At 39.0% G+C, this 24964-nt stretch overlaps 1 protein-coding gene across 14 annotated transcripts in view; it reads left to right on the plus strand.

Moving 5' to 3' along the window:
• OTUD7A (OTU deubiquitinase 7A) overlaps positions 1-24964 on the plus strand; it is a 142324-nt gene that overhangs the window by 94221 nt on the left and 23139 nt on the right. For all 14 annotated transcript variants that reach the window (XM_085588657.1, XM_085588659.1, XM_021554172.3 and 11 more), the window contains 7 exons: positions 1890-2046; positions 3166-3320; positions 13338-13520; positions 15413-15631; positions 20580-20681; positions 22085-22212; positions 22891-23003. In XM_085588657.1, the coding sequence (XP_085444783.1) occupies positions 3236-3320; positions 13338-13520; positions 15413-15631; positions 20580-20681; positions 22085-22212; positions 22891-23003 (830 nt within the window). In that variant the 5' untranslated portion in view covers positions 1890-2046; positions 3166-3235. The remainder of the gene's footprint in view (positions 1-1889; positions 2047-3165; positions 3321-13337; positions 13521-15412; positions 15632-20579; positions 20682-22084; positions 22213-22890; positions 23004-24964) is intronic.

Raw genomic sequence — 24964 nt, forward strand, 5'->3', positions numbered from 1 at the left:
ACTTGCTTTTTACACTTTCATCTCAGTGGGTTTTCACAGCTGATAGTAGTTTTCTGTTAAAGATAATATTTTAAGACTTTTTCCTGTTGGGTTTTTAAATCTAAATACTAGAGGGCTGAGCAAACAACTTCCATAGGGAAGAGACCAGTGTTAGTTTAAATGCATGCAGAGAGGATCCTGCCAACTCTGCTCTTTGCTTCCAGAGTGTAGATTCTATGTGGTAATTTTGAGGTGATGCTGACATCATAAATGCAGAGATTGGTGTTATTCTTTGCTCTAAGAAGGATGTCTTTTTTTTACTGTTGAAAATATTGAAGTAATGCTGATTCTGAGACAACTCATGAATTGGCTTCTCCAAGCTGATATACACTTCAGATCCCCAAACTTATGAGCACTCCAGCCCCCACACAGTGACTGTACTTGAGGGCCCAGCTGGTGCATTTTAAATTAACACTCATTATACTACTGAGTCACTTCTGGTGGTGGTCTGAAATGCACCAATGCTTTGTATCATCTCTGACAGGTTCCTTTAGCTTGATCCATATGTTTCTATCCTGCTGTCTAAGATTAATTCCATTATTTCATGTAGTCACTAAAGAAATTAGTTGTGTTCAGTTTGTGGTGATCTTTTTGTACAGATTAGTGCTGTTGAGTACAGTGCATCTGTGTATGAGTGTTTATCAGAAATAAAAGTAGCATTTTTGTCTAGCATTTACATTGGAACAGATTCAGTTGAGACAGAGCTTAGATGTGAAATTTGGCCATAATCCCTTAAGGTAGTACTCTTTCCAAAATATCTGCATTCCTTTTTAACTAGTCTCCTCAATATTTCCAGCTTTCCTCCTGTTACTACACTTTCATTAGGATTACCCTTTAGAGGTGTTTCCCTTACATAGAGGTGATCCACTGCAGTCTGTGGTCCTTCAGTGGACTCACTCCAGTATGTCCATGTCATTCTTGTGTGGCAGATCCAGAAAGGGACATAAAACTCCTGATGAGTCTTGCCAGGACTGAATAGAGAGGAAAAGATCACCTCCCCTGCTATCCTCACGTGGCCCAAACATAATGCTAGACTTGTATAAATAGCATAGAAGATGTGAAACATGCAGGTGGTACAGTGTAGAGGCCAAAGAGTTTGAAGTGGGTAGAATTAGCAACAGTGTTATCTACCTTTGTCCTGCAAAATAATTGGTATCCAGGAGCGCTGAGTCAGCTCCAGTTGTTTAGCCTGGACAAAAAGGAGCTGAGGGGCACCTTACTGCTCTGCCTGAAAAAAGGCTGTGGTGAGATGAATGTCAATCTCTTTTCTGGCAACAGTGATCGGATAAGAGCACATGGCTTTAAGGTGCTCCAGGGCAGGTTCTGCTTGGACATCAGGAGGAATTTCTGAATGAAAATTGGAATGGGCTGCTCAGGAAGGTGGTGGAGTCACAGTCCCTGGAGCTGTTTAAAGAAAGCCTGGGCACGGTGCTTACTGCCATGGTCTGGTGGATAAAGTGGTGTCAGATCATGGGTTGGATTTGATAATCTGAGAGGTCTTTTCAAGCCTCACTGATTCTGTGATTCTGTGATCTTAAAAGTATCTTCCAGCTGTAACAATTCTATGATTCTGTGATTTTATATCCCACAAACTTTTAGTTAGTTGGACTAAGTAGGGTTTAGTGGCCAGTTCCCATGGATGAAACTGAGAAGGACCCCACCTTCCTGAGGCAGAAGGTAAATGGTTTTTGCATTGTAGCAGGGATATGTACTTGCACAAAAGGGCAGTGTCTAAGAAAGCAGAAGCATTCAATTTTTCAGGCTAAGTATAATCAATTACACGTGAAATAGCAAAGGACTGTTTCATGTGGGGGACAGTGAAATTAATTGAATTCCAATTTCCTTCACAGTTTATTTCCCTGTAGCTGTGGTGCAAGCAAGAGCCAACCAACGTCATCTGCTGCCAATAGAAAATCTCCATGCCAGACCTTACCCTTGGCATGAGGTAAAATTGTAACTGAGGCTGTGAGGAGGAATCAACAGGAAAAATCCAATTCATGCTCAAAGGTAAACTTTGGCCAGGGAATAACAAGCATGAAAGTAAAACATATGCTTTTCCTTACCTTGTGTATTGTTTAATTTCCTCCTGTTTTCTTTGCTTTGCACCATTTCAGTAGCAGTGCAGGCAGGCTTGAAGTATGGAAATATGCTTAGGATGACTGTGCTTTAAATTCCAGCTGTTTTAATAGCTTGCCTAGCATGAACTCCTCTTGTGGTGACTGCTTTAATTTCTATTTTATGTTTGTAAAGAGCATTGCCTAGAAGGAGGAGGTTTCTGTTTTCAGGAATAAAAAGAAGATGCACAATGCAGTATAGCAGATGTATTTTTTGTTGGCCATGGATTTGGCAGGAAAAATTCCCATGCCAGACATTGTCACATTTCACTTGGGGCAAAACATGATCTGCTTCTTAACAGGTCCCTGGGTGATTGTGCCACCAGGAGAGCATCCTAGTAAGATTGTCCCCCACAGACTGCTCATAAACATAGTAAAAATTGTTCAGCAGCTACAGCATTGGTCACCAATGAAAGGAAATAAAACAAATAAACCTCAAATTACTGTAATATTAGCTACTATGAACATTGGTTTAGCCACAGTTCTAGAAAAGGAAAGAAGAAAATTAACTCCATCCCAGCCAGACCCAGAACAGCAGATAATCTATAAATTACAGGAGCTGTATTGGCAAGGCAAATAAATGAACAAATCCTAAGCCATTGTGTGTGTGTGTTAGTATTAGTAAGGCAGTATTAGTAATGGAGTATTAGTAAGGCAGAACAGCTCTAGACATTTCAATCCTTGCTAAACCTCAGTTTATGAGCAGTGACAATGATTTGTTGATTGTGCTTTTAATAAACCAATCTTATGTTTAGTTGAACTGGAGTCAAGTTGCAAAGCTATTTATGAGCTCGCATAAGAAAAATCAATAAAAATATTAAATATTAGGATAGAAAAAACCTTCCAGTGTGAGTGACCAGCAGCTCTAGTCTAGGCAGAGATGGATGACAAATGCTGTTTATTTTAATATGCTGCCAGCTTTTTAATAGTCTTGTTTAGGGAATAGAGGAGAAATGTGGCTTATGTCACCTGGGAGTATATTCTAAACCATGTTTCTTTTTCTCCTTGGCAGATGGAGGCCTTTTAGCCAGCCAGTGAGTCCAGCTGCTGCTGCATGTTCGGCAGCACCTCTGAATGATCACATGACTCTTGATATGGATGCAGTCCTGTCAGACTTTGTTCGGTCCACAGGGGCAGAACCAGGTCTGGCAAGAGACTTACTAGAAGGTAAACTTTCTGGACCCAACCATTTCCTGTGCTCACTGTTTGCTTAAATCAAGAAGCAGTCATAACAAGCAGCTCTGGTCTAAGGAAACTGGTATTTCTTGGTATTTTTACGAAGTCAACTCTTGTAATGAGCTGACCATAGATTATACTAAGGCAGGTGTCCTTAACAAAACTCTTAAAAACTTCCTAGTATTAGATTGCTATGTTTTAAGTTACTAAGAGTCAAGCCCTAAGCATTTATGTGCCAGTGAGAGAAGGGAGGAGATGTTAGCTGAATTTTCATATTCAGCTGCCTGAAAGTAGTTGTACAAGTTTCTCAGGTCACTGTAGTTAGTCTGAAGTTTAGTCTGAAAGAGATTTACTCTACAGTGATAGAGACACCAGAGGTATTTTTGGGTTCCAGTGGTTAATATGCATAACTGAACTTCACAGCATGGGAGCCAAGTAGCTAGGCTGAAAAACAACTAAGGAGCTGTATCAGACAAATAACTGTCTATTTAATTATTTTGTTGTAGTTGTTTTAGGTTTATAGGCTTAAAAGTGGAAAGACACAATTGATATTTGAGAGCATTTCATAATAGTTGGGTTTGTTAATTTCTTTTCATGTTCCATACTGAACTTGCTGCCTGAGAGATTTGGGGGTTGCTTTTTTTATCTTAATGTGCTCTAAGAAATTGAGTTAAATCAAAGTAACTGAATAGCTACAGCAGACATGAAAGTATGCCTCATATTATGTATCTCCTTTTTGCAAGAGCTGCTTCACCTTATGTATGCTGAAAGTTTTTCATTTTGTGGCAAGTTCTTCCTTTACTCTGGGCTTTTCAGTAATAAGACATGATAGCTTATTAACACAAAGATGCACACAATTCTGCAGCATTCCCCAAGTCATCTGATACATGAAATAAAACCTTGGAATGCCTAGCAAGGAATATTAGCATAGGCTTGCTATATTTAAGAGTTTTGTCTGTTTTGTCTGACTGATTTGATCAACGTGTCATTCTTGCCTAGAGTCTGTCTTAGTCTGATGGTCTTTTAGAAAAAAAACATGAGAAGATTTTTCTCAGCTATGTCAGGACAGATTGTCAGATATTGTGCTGATAGAGCATTGCCAAAATTTCAAAGGGTTCCTACATAGCAGAGGTCTTTCAGAAGAGAGTTACTTACCTTTTTTTCCTTTCTATAAAGAGCAATGCTTTCAAATAAATATCCAATGGAGTTTCTTGGTGTTGTACTTCTCATTTCTGTAGATGAATAGATGTACATTGAGCGTACTAACAAAGAAATAAGAAATAAACAATCTGAGTATTCTGACAGGCTAATAGACATATGCATCTGCCCCAAATAATTTCCTCCTACACAGGAATTTCTCAAAGTGAAAGGGATTGTTGCTAGTTCTGAACAAGATGTGCTCAGACAACCATTTCAGCACTTGTGGCTACATTTGGTGTAACAGCTTCTAACACTGGGCATATATTGTGCTGGGAGGCAATAATTGATGGAGTGGTTTCTCCATTTGTTTAAAAAAGACACAACAGGGACTGCTGCCCTCGCAGCATTTTGACTATCAGTGTGTCAGTTCTCTGTGAGTAGGACTGAAACCCATGGAATAGCTTCTTAACAATATATAAACAATATTCAGAAGAGCAACCTCCACCCCACACCCCTGTGATGCCAGTGCCTTATACCTGGTCTTGGAATGATGATGTCCATAGTTACAATCAAACTTCAAATATTTCCCAAAATGTTCAAGGTTTGGTTATTTGTAGCCCTAAAAATGATGGTCATAGTGAACTTGGAGCCAAAAAAAGGCTTGTGTAGAGCCTAATTTCCATGGAATCACAAGTTGTGGTCAGATCTTCTATGACCCTTTAGCCCTTTGCTCTTTCCAACCCACTCAAAAATTCTATTTTTGTTAACTTGCTCAGACTGAATTTTCACAGTGTGCTCCTATGGATTAACACTTCCTTTTCAGAGCTAATGCTGTTTCTTTTGTTCACCCCTGGGGAAAATTTCTTCAATTTCACTGTCCTGTAGATAATCAAGGATACCAATTTCTGCTTCCTTATCAAATTATTTTAACATACTAATTGTTTTGCTTTGGTTATGTCCTGCTACATCCACAGCACAGTTGTGCAGAATGTGTTGTTCATGTTGGCAGCAAATGGGCGAGTTAAACACACACTGACTGTTGTGCAAATAGCTAAAAAATCTATACATTGCTTGTAGATTTTCTACATTGCCAGAAGCTGTCCTGAATGTTAGCTCACTTGATGTTTCTATACTCTGCCTATCCTGCTGGTAAAATCCCTGCAGTTTTCTTCTGCTGAGCTTTATATTGAGCACAGCTGCTTGTCTCTTATCTCAAAAAACATTCTGCTGTTTGTGCTTGACATGAATCTTTCAGAAAGTGTCCATTCTACTTTTGAAATGAAGAGGCAAAGAGATTTAAAAAAATAATAGTTATATAACATCTTCATGGTTGGTATCTGGTATAAAATCTAATATTGGACTTCCATATTTATTAAGCTGCTTGCAGCTATTTCAAATTAATTATAAATTAATATTCATAAATTTCAATCACATATCATTAGCTGTACCAATTCTATGTTAGTGGATTATACACACATGCTAAGCCATTTGTTCCTTAGAAATGTTATTTTCTAGCTTTGCTTTCATTTTTGGATGATTACTTACTGAGTCTTTCAAGTTTCATTTTCTGCCTCTGAGATGATGTTTGCCACTTCCTGAGATTTTTACCTTGTTTATGTGCTCTCAAGAACTGAAAGCATTCTTGTGTATGTGAGGTGATGAAGAGTAGAAATTACATTTTTTGAACCTTCACTAGATTTGCCTTTTCAGCCTTTCATTCTCAGTCTTTGCTGATTTCTATAAAAACAGCCTAAAAAAAAAAGCCCTCACTTGAGTAGTTAATATTGACAGATAAATTTGACAATAATTGTGACCCAGATGACAGAAACAACAGTCTCAGCAAAGCAGTTTGAAAAGCAGCCTATGCTGGCAGTCATGAGTATCTCTGCTTTGGGCAAGTGTGAATTCAGGAATGGATCAGCCTCGTGTCACAGGGAAACAGGAAATGTCACCTCTGTGTATGCAAGGCCCTTTCTAGTCACTGGGAAAACTCCTTTGGCTCACTCAGCTTTTATGTTCTTAAGCATAAACTGAGAGCTCTGCATGGTGGAGAATTGATTTCTCTTCAGCTGTGTGAGCTCCAATTTCCACATTAATAAGGAGTAAGGAGGGCACGTCTCTTTCCCTCCTGGATAGTCTGGGCTGGCACCTCGATTCTCTCACACATAGAGTAACAGTAATGCTGGTGTGTTTATGCATAATCTACTTTAAATGTGGCCTACAGCAGGAAGAAAACCATTACAGAAAATAGTTTAAAACAAGTTGCACTGTATATAGGTCACAGAATCAGGGCTGTGGGTGTGGATGAACTCGGAGATCACTGATAAATCAGGAGAAAGCAGCTCAGTTTTCAGGGAGCAGCAGGTGTGCAGGCAGTGTCCCCTGGAATAGAGGGGGAAGGCATAGGATGAAATTCTTTAAAATGCCAACAGTGTAGGCAATCATCAGGCACTGTAGGATTTGTGAAATAATAATACAAACTGATTCAAAAATAATATATTTAACTGAAAAGTTGCCCTTTGGTTTGTATAAATAGTTTCATTTATTTATATAAATGATGTAGCATTTCACCATTACATAAAAATAACTGCTGTCTATTTCCAGCTTCAAACCTCACTTAATTGAGGGATATATAGCTGAACATGAACTCAGGAACTGGGAAATTTGCTTTCCAGTCATGAAATGTGAGTAGGAAAGGTGACTGACCCCATGGAACAAGACAGAACTGCAGTAGAGAGGCATCTCCTCAAAGGACAATATATACAAGCAGAATTCAAAGAAAAGCATGTAATTTATAGAGAGGGAGAAAGACATTTACAGTGTTGTCATGTGATTGAGTGTACAAAACTAACTCCCCAAAAATAGTCTCTTATTCTCCTCTCCCTCAGATGGTTCCTTTTTTAGTTCTCTTGTGGAAGGCTTGGCAATGGGAAGAGGAAGCTGAGCTGCTACCAATGACTCGTTAAACAGGGAGCAAAACTGTCATTTACAGCTGCCTATTCAGTTTGGATTGAGTTTGCATTCTAGCAGAAAACGAGGCATGTGTTAACAAAATGGCCTTCCTGTATTATTTTCCTTTGAGAACATGGACAAAAATTAATCTTGTTTTAAAACACATGTTCTAATTTTATCCTAATTTTGTGTATTAGTTTATCAGAAGGAAAAAAAAACTGATCTGAAGCTACTCTTACCTTTTGCCTCTAAATATTTGTTAATCTACTTCATGCCAAACAGGAAGAAATGCCTGCATTTCAACTGAACTTGTGGATTGCTTTATTAGCAGTTGGTTTGTAAGAGCAGACTTCTTTGCATTAGCCTGGGGTGTTTCTGTGTTGCCTTCAAGTTGCACATACAGGTGCATTTCATACTTTCTATCTTGATGCTCAGTGCCTTCCTCAGATGATTCTTCTCTAACTGAAAGTTACCTTGTTGCCCACTCAGTTGATGTTGTTCCATCATGGCTGTATCCTAGTGGGTCCACTGGTCTTGTTTCACTCCAGGCAGCGTTTCCTGTCCCTTTGAACGTTTCCTCTGCTGAAGTCCTATACATGTTCTGTGTAGACATTTCTCTGTCTATACATGTTGTTGCTGCAAGTTGCCTTTCATTGTGATTCTTACTGTTTAGATCTTTCCTAGTTCCGCATCTTAAATTGCATCCTTTCCAGCATTGTATTTATCATTAAATCAGGAATTTCGGTGACCTTTCAAATGTTCTTTTAACATATTGGAGTAGGTGGATATTTGAAAGCTTGGAGGGGGGGAGGGAACTGTGTAATAGTTGCATATTTGCTTTTCTTACTAATTAATGATAAAATCCTCTTGCTTTTCATTATATCTCATTTAAGAAGTGAAAGACAATGGATTTATTAACTACTACAACCCCACTAAGCTATTTTAGCCAAAACAGTACAAAGCAAAAAACCACAAAGACTAAATAATATCATGTTGCTCTGGGGTTGCAGCACTGGAGAATGCCCTTGTGACACCCCCACCTGGAGTGCTGCATCCAGCTTTGCTCCCCCAATGGACCTCTCAGGACCTGTCCAGAGGAGGGCATGAAGATGATCAGAGGACTGGAGCACCTTTGCTATGACACCCTTGGGCTGTTGGGGAGGAGAAGGCCCTGGGAAGACCTTGGAGTACTTTCCAATACCTAAAAGGGCTCCAAGAGAGCTGGAGAGGGGCTTTTGACAAGAGCACAAGTGATAACACAAGGGAATGGCTTCAAACTAAAGAGGACAGGGTTAGATTTGATATTGGGAAGAAACTCTTCCCTGTGAGGGTGGTGAGGCCCTGGCACAGGTTGTCCAGACAAGCTGTGGCTGCGTCATCCCTGGAAGTGTCCAAGGCCACATTGGACAGGGCTTGGAGTAATCTGGTCCTGTGGAAGGTGTTCTTGCCCATGGCAGAGGGCTGGCATGAAATGATGTTTGAAGTTCCTTCCAACCTAAATCATTTTTGGAGTCTATGATTTTATCAATGCTTCTAAGGTGAATCCTAGTTGTGCTGTTCTTTAGCACTTTGTTTATTAACCCTCTGCTCTAGTTTGAGGATAAGTGGCTACTTGCACCATATACTGTTTTATCTAAATCTTTGGTTTTTCTTCAAGCTCATGATGCCTCCTGTTGTTATTCAAAGAGTCAATATTTAGGGCAGAAACTTCACAGTGTAGCTGTGTTTATTTTTGAATATCCCTTTTATGTAGGTGTCTGTTATCTCTGACACTAAAACATCAGTTTCAGCCTTCAGCCACAGTGTATCTTCGATTCCTTATTCAGCTACACTTCTTTTTTATAAATTTTTTTTTTTCTTTTTTTTTTTTGGTGTGTGTGTTTTGTTGTTTTTCCTCCAAACATGAAGGACTTAGTTTCAAAGCAGAGACCTTTGCATGTTCCTAAATTGCACACCTGCTGACTCACATAGCACATGTAGCTGTTCAGGAAGTAATTGCTCAGTAAGAGTGTTCTTTCTGTTCAGTCAGTGAGTTGGTTTGGTTCCAGCACCCTGATAATGATTTCACTACTTGTGTTTTCTAACTGACTTTGTGTTCCTCCAGCATTTTTGCTGACTGATGTTCTCTGGCCTTTTGAAACTGGAAGCCTTTCCTGGAAACCTACTGTGTTGGTGCTGGTTTGGAGCAATCAAATTGTTACTGACCCAGAGCTGCCAGATGTGATTGTGTGCACTGAAATAACATTGTTATGCCTCTGAAATGCCTTTTTAAATATAATAATGTCATATAAACAAAGAAGCAGTCAGTGAACGGAGTGCATCAGATACATAACAGTGAAACAAAAATAGCAAGCAATCTAAAAAATAGCCTGTTTTTTTTTCTGTCAAATTGCAACACAAGCTTTTACTTGACTTAAATTAATTGATGAAATTATGAAAAATGAATTAATTGCCTGTTACTTGTCCTTCAGGCGTAACCTCTGTGCAGTCAGGAAAGACTGCCCCTTCCTCTTGGGTGCCTGTGCAGGAGATGGCAAAGAAAATGAGAGATGTGACAGAGAAGGGAGTTGTCTGAGGAGCAGGGTCTGGGAGATGTCAGAGAAGAACATGGGAGACACACACAAACAGAACTTAGGAGAAGACTTCTTCTTTCCCTTCTCTAGGGACCAGGGGGACTCTGTGCAGTCTGCCCCAAACCAGGGGCCAATGCCACTTGTTGTACAAGGGGCAAAACTGGAAGGAGGGACCTGCCCTGTAGGCTTTGGGTGGGAGGATGTGTTTATTTTCCATATTATATTAATTTATTCTTGTCATTTCTAACCCAGCATAACTCAGGGGGTTTTGTCTCTCAGAACTTGGTTTGTAATGCAATAAGACACAGTTTTAGAAATTCAAAAGCTTTTTGTATGCAACATTTAAAGGAGGAGAGATAGGCAGTGTTAGTTCTGTTAATTTCCACAACCACAAGCCCCACTAATTTCCTCTGTAACTTGCAGCTAAAACTTTCTCACCTACCTGTCACATTGTAGAAATCCTTGTTCAGATCATCTACTCTGGACATTTCTGAATTTAATAATCTTCCTGATTGGTTCCCAGCTTGCCTCTTGTTTCTGCAGTCTATTCTGTAGTCCAAATTGCATTATATTTTTTATTAGATTTGTTACATTTTTAAAATGTATTTTGCACTGCATTAAATTTTGTACCTATTTGTATTTTTTCTCTCAGTCTTTCATAAAACCCTTAGTTTTGTTCTCTCCTTTCTCTAATTGTCTTTGCTGCCTCTAATTTCCTTTATTCACTAGTGATTTTTCTTTGCTGATTCTCCCAAACTGATGAATGCTCCTCTTTTTTTTTTTTTTTTTATGGGCAATGGGGTAAACAAAAAATTTGTCATTTGTATTTACTTGTGAAAGTGTAAATCAAATGGAGAGGGGCAAAGGGGGAAACCTTCCATCTTTCCAGTGGAGAGGGTAGCTGGAAACACTTATCCTGGTCATTGAGGGTGGCTAATTTTCAAAACCCCTATTTCATGGAGATGGAAAGGTGATGAATATGTTCTTTAATTTGATTGAATGTTTTTCTTGCATGAGTCCAATCATAACTTCCTGTGTTGGTTCTCTGAAGTTTAGGGCTTTGGTGCTGAATTGGTGCTTCTGTTCAGGAGATGGGGAGAATTCCAGGGATATGAAAAGATTTGAAAATTAAATATTTATGTGTTAGGTATAGAAATTTTAATTTTTGTAACGTTCCAAGTCCATTTTCGAAGTTAATTTGCTACAATTACCATGACGTGTAACTCAAGAGACACTGTGCAATCCAGTTTTAAATGGAACACACTGTGAGCCTGCTTTCTGAAGGCTCAATGTAGTTTTTATGACAGAGTTTTTATATAAGATGATTGCATTTGGCTTAAAATCGAGGCCAGCGGGATTTCTGTGAGTCTGCTGATTTTCTGCTTTCCTCTTACATACATCAAAGCCCTGTCACACAGCAGCCACTTACAGCATATGCACTGGGATTTTTTTTAGCTTCTGAATTTAAACATGAAAAAGTCTTGAGCAGGGGAACTGCAGGGAATACCCTGAGAAATGCTGCTGGTGTTCCAGTGCTACAGGGCTGGTACTCAGGGATCTGTACTCAATGAATCCAGGATGTTCCTGCAGGTCACATAGGCCTGGGTTTCTAGCATTGCCAATACTAGAATAATAATGTTTTGTTTAAAGCTATATTTCCTATAATTATATTTATTGTCACCTTCACTTTTTTTTTTATTTACTTTTGTGGTTGAGAAGAAGAATTTAAGAATGTGTGTAAAGTGCCTCTTACAGCCAGAACCAAAGAAAAACCATTCTTACTTCAAACACTGACTGGGTTTGGGAAGGCACTTATGGCTCTGTTTGGGTTGTGTGACTTGGTTGGGATGTATGTAAAGTTAGAGCAGAGCCCTGACTGGATTACAGCCTTTTACTCTACATGGGCTTTTTATGGAACAAATGCTGGCAATAGCTGAAGTTCTTGTTCCAGTATTTCTGACAATTTTCACTGAATTTACATTTTGTCCTACAGACTTTCTAATAAGCAATTACAGCATTACAGAACAATTCTGTATGGCTCACATGGTGGTTTATATTATAGTTTGCTCAGGAGCTAGGTAACATTCTTGCTCAATGATACCAATTCTCTTTTCAGAATTTTGTTAGTTCTTCAAAACCCAAGGTAGTTTAGCTCAACCTTGTAGGTACCAACTGTTTGTGCTATTTTTTTCCTTCTTTGGTTAGGTTTTTGTTCTTCACAGATATGACTGTAACAGTAAAAGGTTTTCTTCTATCTGTTTAAAACTGCTTTGTACTATATTTAGCTTATCTCCTTGGTATAAGCAAGTAAGTTATCTTTAACTGCTACTCAGGTAATGTAGCTTCTCAAAGTACATAAAATTACAACCTTCTATGGTGTAATAAGTCATGTATTAGTCAGAATCAGGTTACTTTTGAATTTCCAGGAAAAGTGCTTGTGGAATGCTCTGGAAGTCTCATATAACTTGGAGGGCCTCTCTTTCTTTTTATTAAATATTTTTAATTTTCCAATTAGAAACAAGTACTTGAAGAATGGTAGGCGTCTCTGTATCTTAGTAGGATTATTTTGAAAATAGCAGGCAGACATCTCAACATGTTTTTCATGTTGTTTTTTTTTTTGAGAATGACAAGTCCTGTTTCACCACCTGTGCTTAACAGACTTTAGCTTCTCTGAATATTGGCCTGCATTCTGTGGTTGCTGGTCAGAGCAATATACTGAAGTGGAAGGTGGAAGCAAATCCTTTAGATGATTCTGTGCTGAGAGGTTCCACAAGCAGCTCCCACAGACAGGGAACCACACTGACTCAATCTCTTGCTGCTGGTTTGGTTACAGAACATTGTCCTTTATTACCTGCTTTCTAAAAGGCTTTTAAAATCACTAAGAGAGCGAGTTCTCTCTCATGTATGAGATAAAGGGACCTAAAGTATTTTTTGTTCGCATTCTAGCTGTTCTGCAAATAAAGATAAGAAAGTTTCTCACTCTTTTGGGCTATGACACTATGACTCTTGTCTTTCCATCATTGCTCCTCATTATTATTTATTATGAATACAACCATACAATTTACTGCTCCCTCTCAGTGGGATTTAGAATTCATCCTAAATTACTAATTTCTGGAGCCATTTGATTAGAATCTCAGCAAGGGAAGTTCTAGCCTTGATCGCTCCTGTGATACAATGTCAAAATTAAGGGTTTATGGATGAGAGGAGATGGTACCTTTTACTCAGTGGTAGCTGACTTTGACACTTCTTCCCACAGTGCTGCTGTGTTGGGATGCCACAGGCTGGGCAGTCCCAGGAGGGTGGTGGACAGGGCAGAGCTGAGGGTTCCTTTGCTGTTTTGCAGGCAAGAACTGGGACCTGACGGCAGCGTTGAATGACTATGAGCAGCTGCGGCAGGTGCACACGGCCAACCTGCCCCAGGTGTTCAACGAGGGCAGGTTTTACAAGCAGCAGGAGCCAGAGCAGCCGCCCCAGGTGACCAAGGCTGAGAGGCCCTGCCTGCAAAGGCAGGATGACATCGCCCAAGGTAAGAGCTCCTCTGGGGGGTCTCAGGGGACAGGTGGGTCTCCAACCTGTCTGCTTGGGAGCTGTGCTTGGCTGCAGAGTGTGGGAGGCCATGTGCCAGCAGCGTGTGAGCTGTGTCATTGTCATGGGGCTCAGAGCTGCTGCTAGACCCTATTTTTCATGTTTTGGTGGTTGTGAGCTCTGCCTCAATTCTGCAAGTTGTTTTTTTTAATGGGTGATTAAAGTAAAATACATTGTTCCCAAGCAGTCCTGTGGTAGTCATGAAAGAAGTTAATTAGAGGGTGTCACAGACCACTCTTGTATACAGTTTTCTATGCTTATTGAAACAAACAAACAAAAATGTTTAAAAAAATCCTTATTTCACTCTTTGCATTCTTACTCACAGTGTGTGGATAGGGTGTAAGCAGACTATGAATAACTTTCAGCTTTGAAATGTCATTCTTTTATGGTTCCACAGAAAATGCCTCCTATCTCCTGCTGAACAGAAATTGAAACCTTAAGAAAAATTAGTCAACTACCTCTAACAGTTAATTTCTAGTACAAGATGATAAGCATTAGAATTTGCTTTTTTGTTTGCAGACCTCTTATGGGTTTTATTTCAGCTCTCTCTCTGACTGTTGGGTTGCAGTTTTTTTCTATTAATTTCTCTAGAAGCTGTAATTTGTCCCAAAATAAATCTGCAGGTCTGACAGCTTGTCATGTAGACAGGTAATAGCAGTAGCCTGGTGATGGCTTTCTGTGCAGCCATTAAAAGGAACAGAAGGGCTTCCCTTCTCCTGCTGACTCTTCCCTCCTGTTAAACAAGAAATAGCATCAGTGCTTAGGAGTTCCAGTAAAGCTTTTTAAAAATTGCTGACTTCCATCAGAAGAAAAGGAACTGTGGTACTTCTAAGACTCCTTAAATCACTGAATACAAATAAAGGGAGGAAGAGCAGCTCAGTTGATAAAACCATGTGCCTTCAGCCTTTTTCTGATACAGCTTGCACTGAAACATCCATCTGATGTTTAGTGGGTTCAGTAAGGTTGTGTGAGGTACATCTGACTTGGACCACCTGGACTGACAGGAATTTGGCCGCCAACTCAGTGTGTAGCTGAGGATCTCCTGGTCAGAGATCCACCTCTGACTGACAGGTGAACCTAGGGATGTTCAGGGAGGAGCAGAGACAGGAAAGGAGCACCTTGTTTTGCACCAAGGAGTGGAGAATGCAGCCAGCAGGGGAGGGCTGGGCTATGCTGGGAGGGGTGATGGAGTGGCAGCAAGGGGATGTCACATGGAGGTGCTGCCCTGCACTTCAGTGCCCCTTCTCAGGGGATTTAGCTGAGATGTACAGGGAGAGGAAACAAATCGAACCTTCTACCCTCTCCCTCCCTTTAGGTTAATTTACGGAGTGCAATTTAAGTCTCAGAGTTAGAAAGACTTTGATCCATTAGAGAAATAAAAGTTCACAAACTGCAAGAAAATTAATTTTAAATAACCATTAGTCAGTTTAAGATGTCTTAAAAACATTGTTAGTGATAAGTCATGTTAAAGTAAGCTTTAATTAGGAGTTCAAAACATTAACTGACTATCTGCCTATCAATAAATTTTTCTTCCAATGAAGCCTTGAAAACTTAAGATACATCAAGGAAAAATTTTATAGGAATATTTATTTTTCACATTTTGTTATTTTTACTGCTAATTTTTTTTAACTAGAAGGAGAGTCAAGTTCCTCTGGCTTGCCAAAGGGACCTGTAATAGGAACAAGCAATCTTTCACAGTCGGGAAATAACCTGAAAAAGGCAGCGAACAAAATGTGGAATAAATTCCTAGTGGAATGAATGTGCATTCACCAGCTTTGGCATTGCTGGCCTTTTAGGCAGTGGTGCAGGCTGTAACTGTTGGTTTCTCGACAGAAAAGCGTCTTTCCAGAGGGATTTCCCATGCCAGCTCAGCCATAGTCTCCCTGGCTCGCTCACATGTAGCAAATGACTGCAGCAATGAGCAGTTCCCTCTGGAGATGCCCATCTACACATTCCAGCTGCCAGACCTGAGCGTGTACAGCGAGGACTTCAGGAGCTTCATCGAGCGGGACTTAATTGAGCAGGCCACCATGGTGGCATTGGAGCAAGCAGGTGGGTCACACCATGGGTGTCGGTAGGTGGCATATCCAACATTTGGGTTGGCATTTTTATTCCAGCTTCATGGCCAAAGCTTGCACATCCTGCCTGGGAAATAAAAGCCAGAGAGTAAATGTAACTGCTGTGTTCTTTTCCAAATGACTCATATCACAGTCCTCTGTTTCTTTTAAAACATTATAGAAAAAATGGTCAAATTTAGTTAATAAAACAAAGAAATTGAGAGAGGAAGGAAGGGACTGGTGGGGAAGTCAGAGAGAGTTGGTACTTCCAGTTCTTATAAGGAAATTACATTGCAGTGACTGTGAAAGAAGACATCTTCAAGTTCTATTGCAGCTTGAGAATATAGTTTTTAGATATATATTTTACATATTTATTATTTTTTATAATGAGAAACTACATAATTTTAAAGCAATACTTCAGTATTGCCACGGGGAAAAAAGTGTAGATATTTAAAATTAATGTTAATTCACATCTATTAGTAGTTAAAAGTTTTAAGCCAATTTTGAAGGATATGAAGAAATTTTTTTAAAATTAATATTGGTGCCTTATGAAACAGCAGGAGTGCTAATGAACCGTGAAATTAACACATCTGTATAGTGAAATGCTCAACCCTGGTGATATAAAAGAGTTGTAAAATCAGATTTCATGGTTGCTTGTGGAATATGGAGTAGACAGTTGCCTTTTTTGTGGCTTGTATAACACTGGATTGATCTGAGATTCATTCTCCAGCCCTGGTGCCCTGTGTGAGCTCAAACTGATAAAGTGTAGCTCTGGTTTGAGGCAGGAGCTCTGCTAATCCCACTGAGTACTTATGAGGTGTTGTCATGTGCTCTTTTTTGGCTTTGGTGATTGAAAAGCCAGACATACTTAGATAAAAGCCTCAAAAAGTACATACTTAAGGAAAAAGAAAACCTACAAACAATGAAAAGAACCCCAAGCAGTGCTCAGAAAGCCTTTTTCTGGGAGAAACAGCAGTGTAAAATAAGGTAGGAATTCTACCAGGCAGCTATGAAGCATGAAAACTGCAAGTCACCTATGAAAAGAATGTATCCAGTTTCTCTAAGAACTAGCTAAGCCAAGGAGGACAGGGGAAAAATAGGATAATTCTTCTTCTCTCAGCTCTGCCAAACCCTCCAAAGTGCACAGGGATAGCAGAAGATACCATTGTTGATCTACCTGCTTCAGTGCAATCACAGCCTTTAGAGTCTTGTATGAACTGGAGGATCACAGAAAAAAATCAGAGAATATGTGAATTTAGAGCTGACATCCCCTAATTCATACAGAGCTGGTTAGCTTTGAACTTGAAATGGCTGCAGAAATGACCGAATTTGCTGCCTCTTAGCATTCCTCTCTCAAACCTCTCTGAAAATTAGAATAAATAATTTTTTATTTTCTTTACATTAATTAGGGCAGTAACTTGACACATACTGGAAAAGCACCTTCATCCCCAGAGCCTCTTGCACCCTGGAAAGGAGAGGGTTTGACCATTTGAAGTACTCAGGGTTTTGATCACAGGTGTGCTTGTAGCCTACTTAAACATAGTTTACTTCATGAGCGTTTCATTCAAATAACTTGGAACTTCCTGGGAAACACTTCTGCATTTCAAGTAAGTTAAACAGATCAAATAGTTTGCTTAAGAAAATCATGTAAGGCTTCATAGAAACTAACCTTTTGTCTTTGTTTTAGATGTAAAGATACTCAGTTTCCTGCCTATTTTATTTGTTGTACAAAATGAAGAGAATTAATAGGAAAGCCACATAGTATTAGAAATTTTATTGTCTCCTACCAGCAGTTTAACTATGGTTTGGTCAATGACATAAAAAAAAAAAAAAAACCTAAAATATGAGGTGCATTTCCTGCAAAGAGCCTAAAATCTATTTCAAACCAAATCCCATGAAGGACAGTAGCTTTTGTAGCTGAGGTTGGGGATGCTGCTAAAGGAAGAGGGGAGTGTGCTTGGGTATAATGCTGTGAATTTAAAGATAAAAGAAATAGAAAAGAAGCTGATTAGGCAAAGGAGGAAATTTGCTAGGAGCTAATAGCCTACTACTCCCAAAACCTGGACTGGGAGAGCAGAATTGCCACTAACAGTGTCACACATGGGTTCTGAAGTGACCATATGAGCTGGGTGTCTGTAAAGCATGTAAGGTTTTTATGGAGTTTTTTTATATGCTTAAACTCTTGCTAGCTTGACATCTATATGACAGCATGTCCTGGTTGCATCCTATCTGCATGGAAACTCAGAACAAAATTCCCAATTTACTGCAAAGTGCTGTGTGAGATGATGAAGGAAAGGCCCAGACAAAGGCAGTGTGATTTACTTACTCCCAACTGCTGCAGTGAATGGTTTACTCCTTAATATGATTGCTTTCCAAATATGCCTTTGAAAGAATAAAATGCATCACATTCATAAAAACATTCTGAGGTTTTGTCCATCTTGTTAACTCAGCTGTTGATTATTGCCAGAATTGGAATGAGGTCAGTTCGTGAGTAACAGGCAGACTGATCTCTGTGAGCTCTGGCAGGAATTCCTGTGGTTCTTCAACACAGGCTGGCTCGAGTACTGATAATATGAAATGAAGTTTGTGTGAAAGCAATTTTATAATTCTAAATATTTTGTGCAGCAAGTAGATTTTCATTATAGACACGTGCTCCCCTCTGTGTTGTTAATGTGTGGGTTGACACAGAGAGATGTTATGAAAACTTCTGCTCTACTGAAGTACTGTGTTTTAAAAAAACAGTACAGCAGAGGAATGGCTGGACTAATGCAGTAATTTTAATTGTAAGAAAAAACAATTCTATTGCAGTGGTGAAATATAATTCAATAAAAATGGTACAAGTATAATGTATGAAGTCCAAAAACTCTTTTCCTATGCTTTTCTTTCTGTGCTCATGTTTGTGTTTTCTAAGAAGCAGCAGCCAAAGTAAACAGTAATATGCTGCTAAGCCTGGGCTTTGTGTCTCCCAAACCAGTCCACCAAAATTGTGGAGATGTTTGAACTCAGTTTTCATCTAAGCTTCATTTTACTGTTTTTTCCCCTAAAGAGAGCCACTATAACTACTAGATTTGAAAAATGAAAATGCACCACTTTTTTGTTATAATCCAGTAATAAACCCATACCTGCAATTTTTTCAGTCAGCCATAAGCTTTGTGATGTTAGCCACACCCCAAACGCTTTTTGCAGGATGCACTTGGCAGAAGATCACTTTTATAGAAACCTCCTGTTACTCATCATAAACACCAGACTTTGGCATTTCTTACCAATAGATGTTAGTTAATCTGCAAAGCAATGGCACTCATTATTTCCTTAAGTCCTACCTAAGGTCTGTCTGGTTTTAGGTATTCTAACCAGGCTTTATACAGCATCTTGGTGTAACCTATTGCTGAATATGATCCCACCAAAACATTCTGCTAAAACAGGTGGCAAGTTGTTAATGCACAGATGCAGGAATTGCTGAAAATGATCTTGCTCTTTCCAAAAGCTGTCTAACAGTGCTTTGAATTAAGTATCTTTATTGCATATTTAATTTAGAATTCAATAAGGCTAGTCTGAGGTGTAATGCATTTACAAATCAGCTGCTAAAATCATTTGAGGATTACCAGATGTGCTTATTGATCTGCTATGCATCTTTACAGTGTGGTACTCTTAACACATTTGGACTAATAGCAATTTAATTTCATTGTTCTTAGTACCCAGAACAAATAACTGGGGTACATAATAAATATTGCTACACTGTTTTTCTCCTAATGTATATTACTTGTAGTTACAAATAACCTTCACTATAATTTTGTAATGAAAACTTACAAAAGAGGCATTTATTTGTTGTTTGAACTTCCCCGTTTTGGGGTTTAACCTTAAGTGCAAGACTGCTTGTACAAATATATAGATGCTATTTCTTCCCAGCTTCCCAGTCAAGAAACTGGGGGAGAAAAAGTCTGCCTATTGCATTATTCATTTAATTATTCACTTGTGCATTACCCACAGACCTGCCAAGTCTTGGGAAATGTACCAGCTCTACCATCCGTGTTAATCATCTGCTCTTCCTCATCCCCAGAGATGTCACACAATTACCCCCATTTGCTCTCTTTCTATTAGAAGTGCTCCCATGACCTTTTAACCAAGACTTAACACTCCAGTTTGCTACCACATGGCAACCTGTGTGCCAGGAATGACCTGCTTTTAGTGTGGGCTTGGGCAGTGATAGTCGTCATGACTTATTTCTTCATCAAGCATCTGTCCTTTTGCCAGGCTTTTCCAGAACCCGTCTTTGGTTTATAATCTGTAAAACATGCTTCACATAGCAGTGATGGATAAGTGATTCTCTTAAGTATTCCCTAAAGAGAAAGGCCACATTCAATACTATACCTCAGGCTATGCTTTGGTGGCATTTTTATTCTCTGGCAGTGTAGCTTGGTTTTAGTAGATTTAATAATGATTTACACTATGGGAAATGAGAGGAGAATCAGCTGTTGAAACAATCCATCTGATTGAAATAATTTACTTAATAAACTTACCTTTATAGTAACATATCTTGATTACCACATACATATTACTTTTGTCTTTTGACAAAAGAAAAATTCCTTTATTACCTTCATGTGATCTCTCATGTGAGTGTGGGAGGCAAATGTCGATTGTGTTTGGGAACTGACGGCAAGGCTCAGAATGGTATTAAGGCAATAAACTCCTTGGAAATCATCACTGGATGCAGCATATGAGACTGGAAGATGCAAATTAATTAAAGGTGCTCTTTTCTTTCCTAGATCCATGTAGAGACTAGTTTATCTGCCTCATTTCTAATCTCAGTTTTAACTTCCAACGTTATGCTTTAGCTTATTTGGTAAAGAGGATGTCCGTGGTTGCCCCTCCTGCTCTGTGTTGACTTGCACAGAGCACTGCTCCTGTTCAGGTTCCTCTCCCTATAACCAGTGTTTCCTTTGCAGGACGCCTCAACTGGTGGTCCACGGTGTGCACCAGCTGCAAGCGCCTGCTGCCCCTGGCCACCACGGGTGATGGGAACTGCCTCCTGCATGCTGCCTCTCTAGGTAAGGGGCAGTCTGGGCAGGAAACCTTCTGCCAGAAATACTCACTGCTCTCCTCTAGCCCCGGCCAAAGCTCAGAAACACACGAGATACAAAGATTTGCATTAAAAGTCTGATTCTGGAGCAATATGTCCTTCACGTTTCACTATAATGTTATTTACCTCCAGCATACCTGAAGCAGGAAAGAAAAAAGTTTCTCAGGATATAAAAGTATAACTGGAACAGTATCCAAACCCATGTATGACAAACACCAGTGATCTGTTTTTCCTTATATTTTTTGTGTTCCTGGCCTAACAGGTCTGGAACAGGCAAATTTGAGGTTCTTCTGCAGGATTGCCCTCATTATGTGCAAGGAAATTAATTCATTCTCTTGATTTTCTTTGAACAGTTCTTTGCTGTTTCAAGAATGCAGTGCCAATCTCTGTTAGTTCCTTGTAGGGTTTAAGTATATGTGAAACCACATTTGGGTTGAATTAAAATTATTTCCAATTGATAAATTAATTGTTTATACAAGATTTTTTAAGCCTTTCTGAAAATCAGTAGAAAGCTGTGAAGCTGGTCATTGATGTGCTTTCTACATCCTAATTTATTATGAGGAAAGTTAGACTTCTTGCAGCTATTAAAATCTTTCACCAAAAGTACTCCAAAGAGTGACTGTTTAAAAACACTGGGATATTTATTATTTTGGAGAGACTCCTCTTGTTTAAACAGGCAGTAAGAAAAGAGTTTTCTCTGTTTCCAAGGATAATTTTATCTTTATTTAGTTAATTTTGTATGTTAATTACTGCAAATGTTTGGAGTATTTTAACCTGAACCCAGCAGCTGACAATGTAATGACTGAAATATGACTGGCTGTAAGCACAGGACTGGGGACAGCTCTGCTTTCTTTTGGTGTAGGTTACTATTCCCAACCATATAAAAATGTTTCATTATCTTAAAATGAACTTGAAAGCCTGTGGTATTTTTAGACTTTCTATCATCTTGAATGCTTTTCTCTTAATTTTGAAGCCAAAGGAAATTTCCTGCTGTGTAAGAGCTGGAGCCTTTGGGGGCCGGCACCGTCTGTGATTCCAAGGGGTGCTTGCAGTGCTCATTAACATCCTTGTGCCTGCTGGCAACTGCAGCTAAAACCAACCTGTGCACTGAATATTCCATGGCTTGCAGCAAAGCTGGAGTTGCCTGCAAGCAAACACTAAACCAGTTCATATCTTTGGTTGTTCCTAATCAAAGTTTAAAATGTGTTAGAACTCTTGTTGCTCATTAGCTTACTTGTGATGATTCTTTCTTTTGGAAATCTTAAAAATAGTGGGTGAATTATTTTCCATGGAGAATCTTCAATTATGTATTAGCTATTGCTATTTCACTGTAGCTGCTTTAAAACTGGATGTCATCTTCTGCTGCCTTAGGGATGTGGGGATTTCACGACCGGGACCTTGTGTTACGGAAAGCCCTCTATACTATGATGAGAAGTGGAGCTGAAAGGGAAGCACTGAAAAGAAGATGGAGATGGCAACAGACTCAGCAGAATAAGGAGGTCTGTATGGCCCAAAGACAGCCTTGTTAATATCATTTAGGGTTACAAGCATTCTTCTGAAGTTTGCTGTGAAAGTTTTAATTGCTATCAAATTCCTTGTGCTGCCATTGTGCTTGTAGTTTTGTGGGTATAAGTATGCAGAGTTTTGTGCCTGAAAGGTCTAGGGTGCATTTGGAACATGTAGAAGAATAAATGTGTAATTTAGCTATCAAAAGCATTTAAAAATAAGTAGATGAAATCCAGAAAAGAGAGAAACCCCATTTAGGAAAAATTTCCCAGAATCTTGAATTAGGATTTTTAGAGCCGTGGCCAAATATTGAGTAGAAGTGTCATAACTAAAAATCTTCTGTAAATTTGATTTGATTTTTGATTAAAAGCTGTATCTTCAACATGTTACTGTTTCCTGAAGATGTCTGTGCCTAAGCAGTGGCTAGAAAAGCCAGTTTCAGGAGAAATCCTGAAGGCAAGCAAGTGAATGTGCTAACTCTACAGTAGGTATTTTAGATATTTTTAATAAGTTCATATTCTTTCACATGAGTAGAAATATTGAACTATAAATGGTCCAAGATACTGCACTGAGTCATGTGTGAAACTCAAGTGAGTTGTAAACCCTGGTACAGAGCTCTGCTTGCCCTGTGTGTCAGCAGAGCGGTGACAGCATTTCCTCCTGCCCCACAGTCAGGTTTGGTGTACACGGAAGAGGAGTGGGAGCGCGAGTGGAACGAGCTGCTCAAGCTGGCGTCCAGCGAGCCGCGCACGCATTTCAGCAAGAACGGGGGCACTGGTGGGGGGTAAGTTCACAGTGTGACACAGCCCCTGGCTTGTTCTCGGTAGGAAAAGCACAGCACAACGGAGTGAAGGTGTCCATAGCACCACCAAATGCCTTTGCAACTGTTGTACTCTTTTGCATGGCAGAATTATCTAACTATCCCATTATAATATTTAGCATTTCGGTGATGTTTTCTCATCAGTTACCACGCTAACTTGAGGTTACATTATATGCAAAAGTCTGCATTTAATAAATCCTAACTGTTTTTCTTGTAGAACAAGCATGTTGGCAGTATCATTTAGCCTTTTATCAGAAATATATTTGTGAAAAGATTTGGGATGAAACAGTATCTACAACATTCAAATACCCCTGACCCACATATAGAATCTACTTTAAATAGCCACTGTGATAAACCATCCCATGCTTTCAGTGCAGTTATCCCCAAAGGACAGGATTATTGACCAGCCTTCAGAATGCAGAAGCTTTTGGTTTTGTGTCTAGTGTTTATCACTAAAATATTTAGTATTTGCTTATTGCGTAATTTTCTCTACCTACTGTCTCCCCTGGAGAAAATAATGTGTGGTGATAAGTAAATTGACAAAATAAGGCATACAGTCTTATAACAGTGAGAGTAAAAAAGTTTGTAAAAAATATTCTTTGGGCTCTGAAAGAATATTTTATTTTCCCTTTAACCTTATGATGTTAAGGATAGATAATTCTAGGAATTCAGGAGGAATTTGCTTAGAAAATTGTCAGCCACACTGTGTCTCATTTTCTTCTATTCTAAAGTGAAAAAAAAAAAATTTCATTTTAATCTCTAGGTTGTTTCATATGTTTGTAGATATTTTCTAGTTGATATGCTTCAGTTTTCTAATGCAGTTCAGTTCATATTTCTATTAAATCTGATCATTCAGCCCCAATTTTCTCTGACTTGTTCTGTTTCATTCTGTATGTTCCATATTCTCTATGTACCACATATTTTCAGTACCTTCTAGTCAGAGATGTCCTCAAATGTTATCTTTGCCAGACAGTAAACCTTCAGTACCCAGGTACCTACACGGGGCGTATAGGTACTACATAAATAACCTTCTCATCATGGTTTGCATTTATCTCTTTTTTCAATCAAAATAAAGTACATACATATAGCCAACAGTTAATTTTTCCTTTGAAATAGTGAAATATGGATTAGACAAGAAATCCTTATTCTATTAAAAATTTGAATGCATACTTCTCTTTACATTCATTCTAAAGTCAGAATGAATGTGACAGAATGAATTATTTTTTCAGTTTAATGAGCCCATGTTCAAAGTAGGGCCCTTGACAAGGAAAAGGAATATCAAAATAGTATTTTTGAGATGGGGTATATGATGTCCTTTAGTTAGTTGCTATATTAAGCAAGATTGCACATCAGTCTTTGAACTATAGATGAGACGTTCTCCTTTGGTGTCAGAATTAGCTAAAGCATCAGAAGTTGTATCTGCTTCGAAAGAGTTCAGTGACAAACCTAAGGATGGAATTGTGCTGCCTCATTCACCTGCAAACTTCTTTTAGTTATTTTTCAGTGTGAGCTACGTGCAAAGGAGATCAGCAATTGTTGCTAAATTTCCAAAGACTTCTCCTTTGAGACACTCTCATTCTTAGGCTGGGAAGTTGGAAAAAGAGAAGGAAACACAGAAAGCCCTGGTTCTTAAGTGCTTGTTTCCAGCATGTAAAGCAGAGCAAACTTAGGAAGCAGATTCTTGTTTTGAAACAGATTCACACATCTTCCTGTAAATGTAAAAAATGGATTCCAGATTAACATAATTACTTCATTTATCTCCATTTGCAAGCAAAAGCAGGGGCACTGAATTGAAGGAACTGCATTGAAAAAAGGAAAATGTCTGATACCCTGTTTTTTGTTAAGAACCTAACTATTGCCATCCTGCTCAAAAGAAAATTCCAACCCGTTCCTTCACTGTGCAACTGTCAGAGCCTGTTCTTATG

Source organism: Lonchura striata, chromosome 10, assembly GCF_050655825.1.
Source record: "Lonchura striata isolate lonStrDom1 chromosome 10, ASM5065582v1, whole genome shotgun sequence".
NCBI classification, from domain to species: Eukaryota; Metazoa; Chordata; class Aves; order Passeriformes; family Estrildidae; genus Lonchura; species Lonchura striata.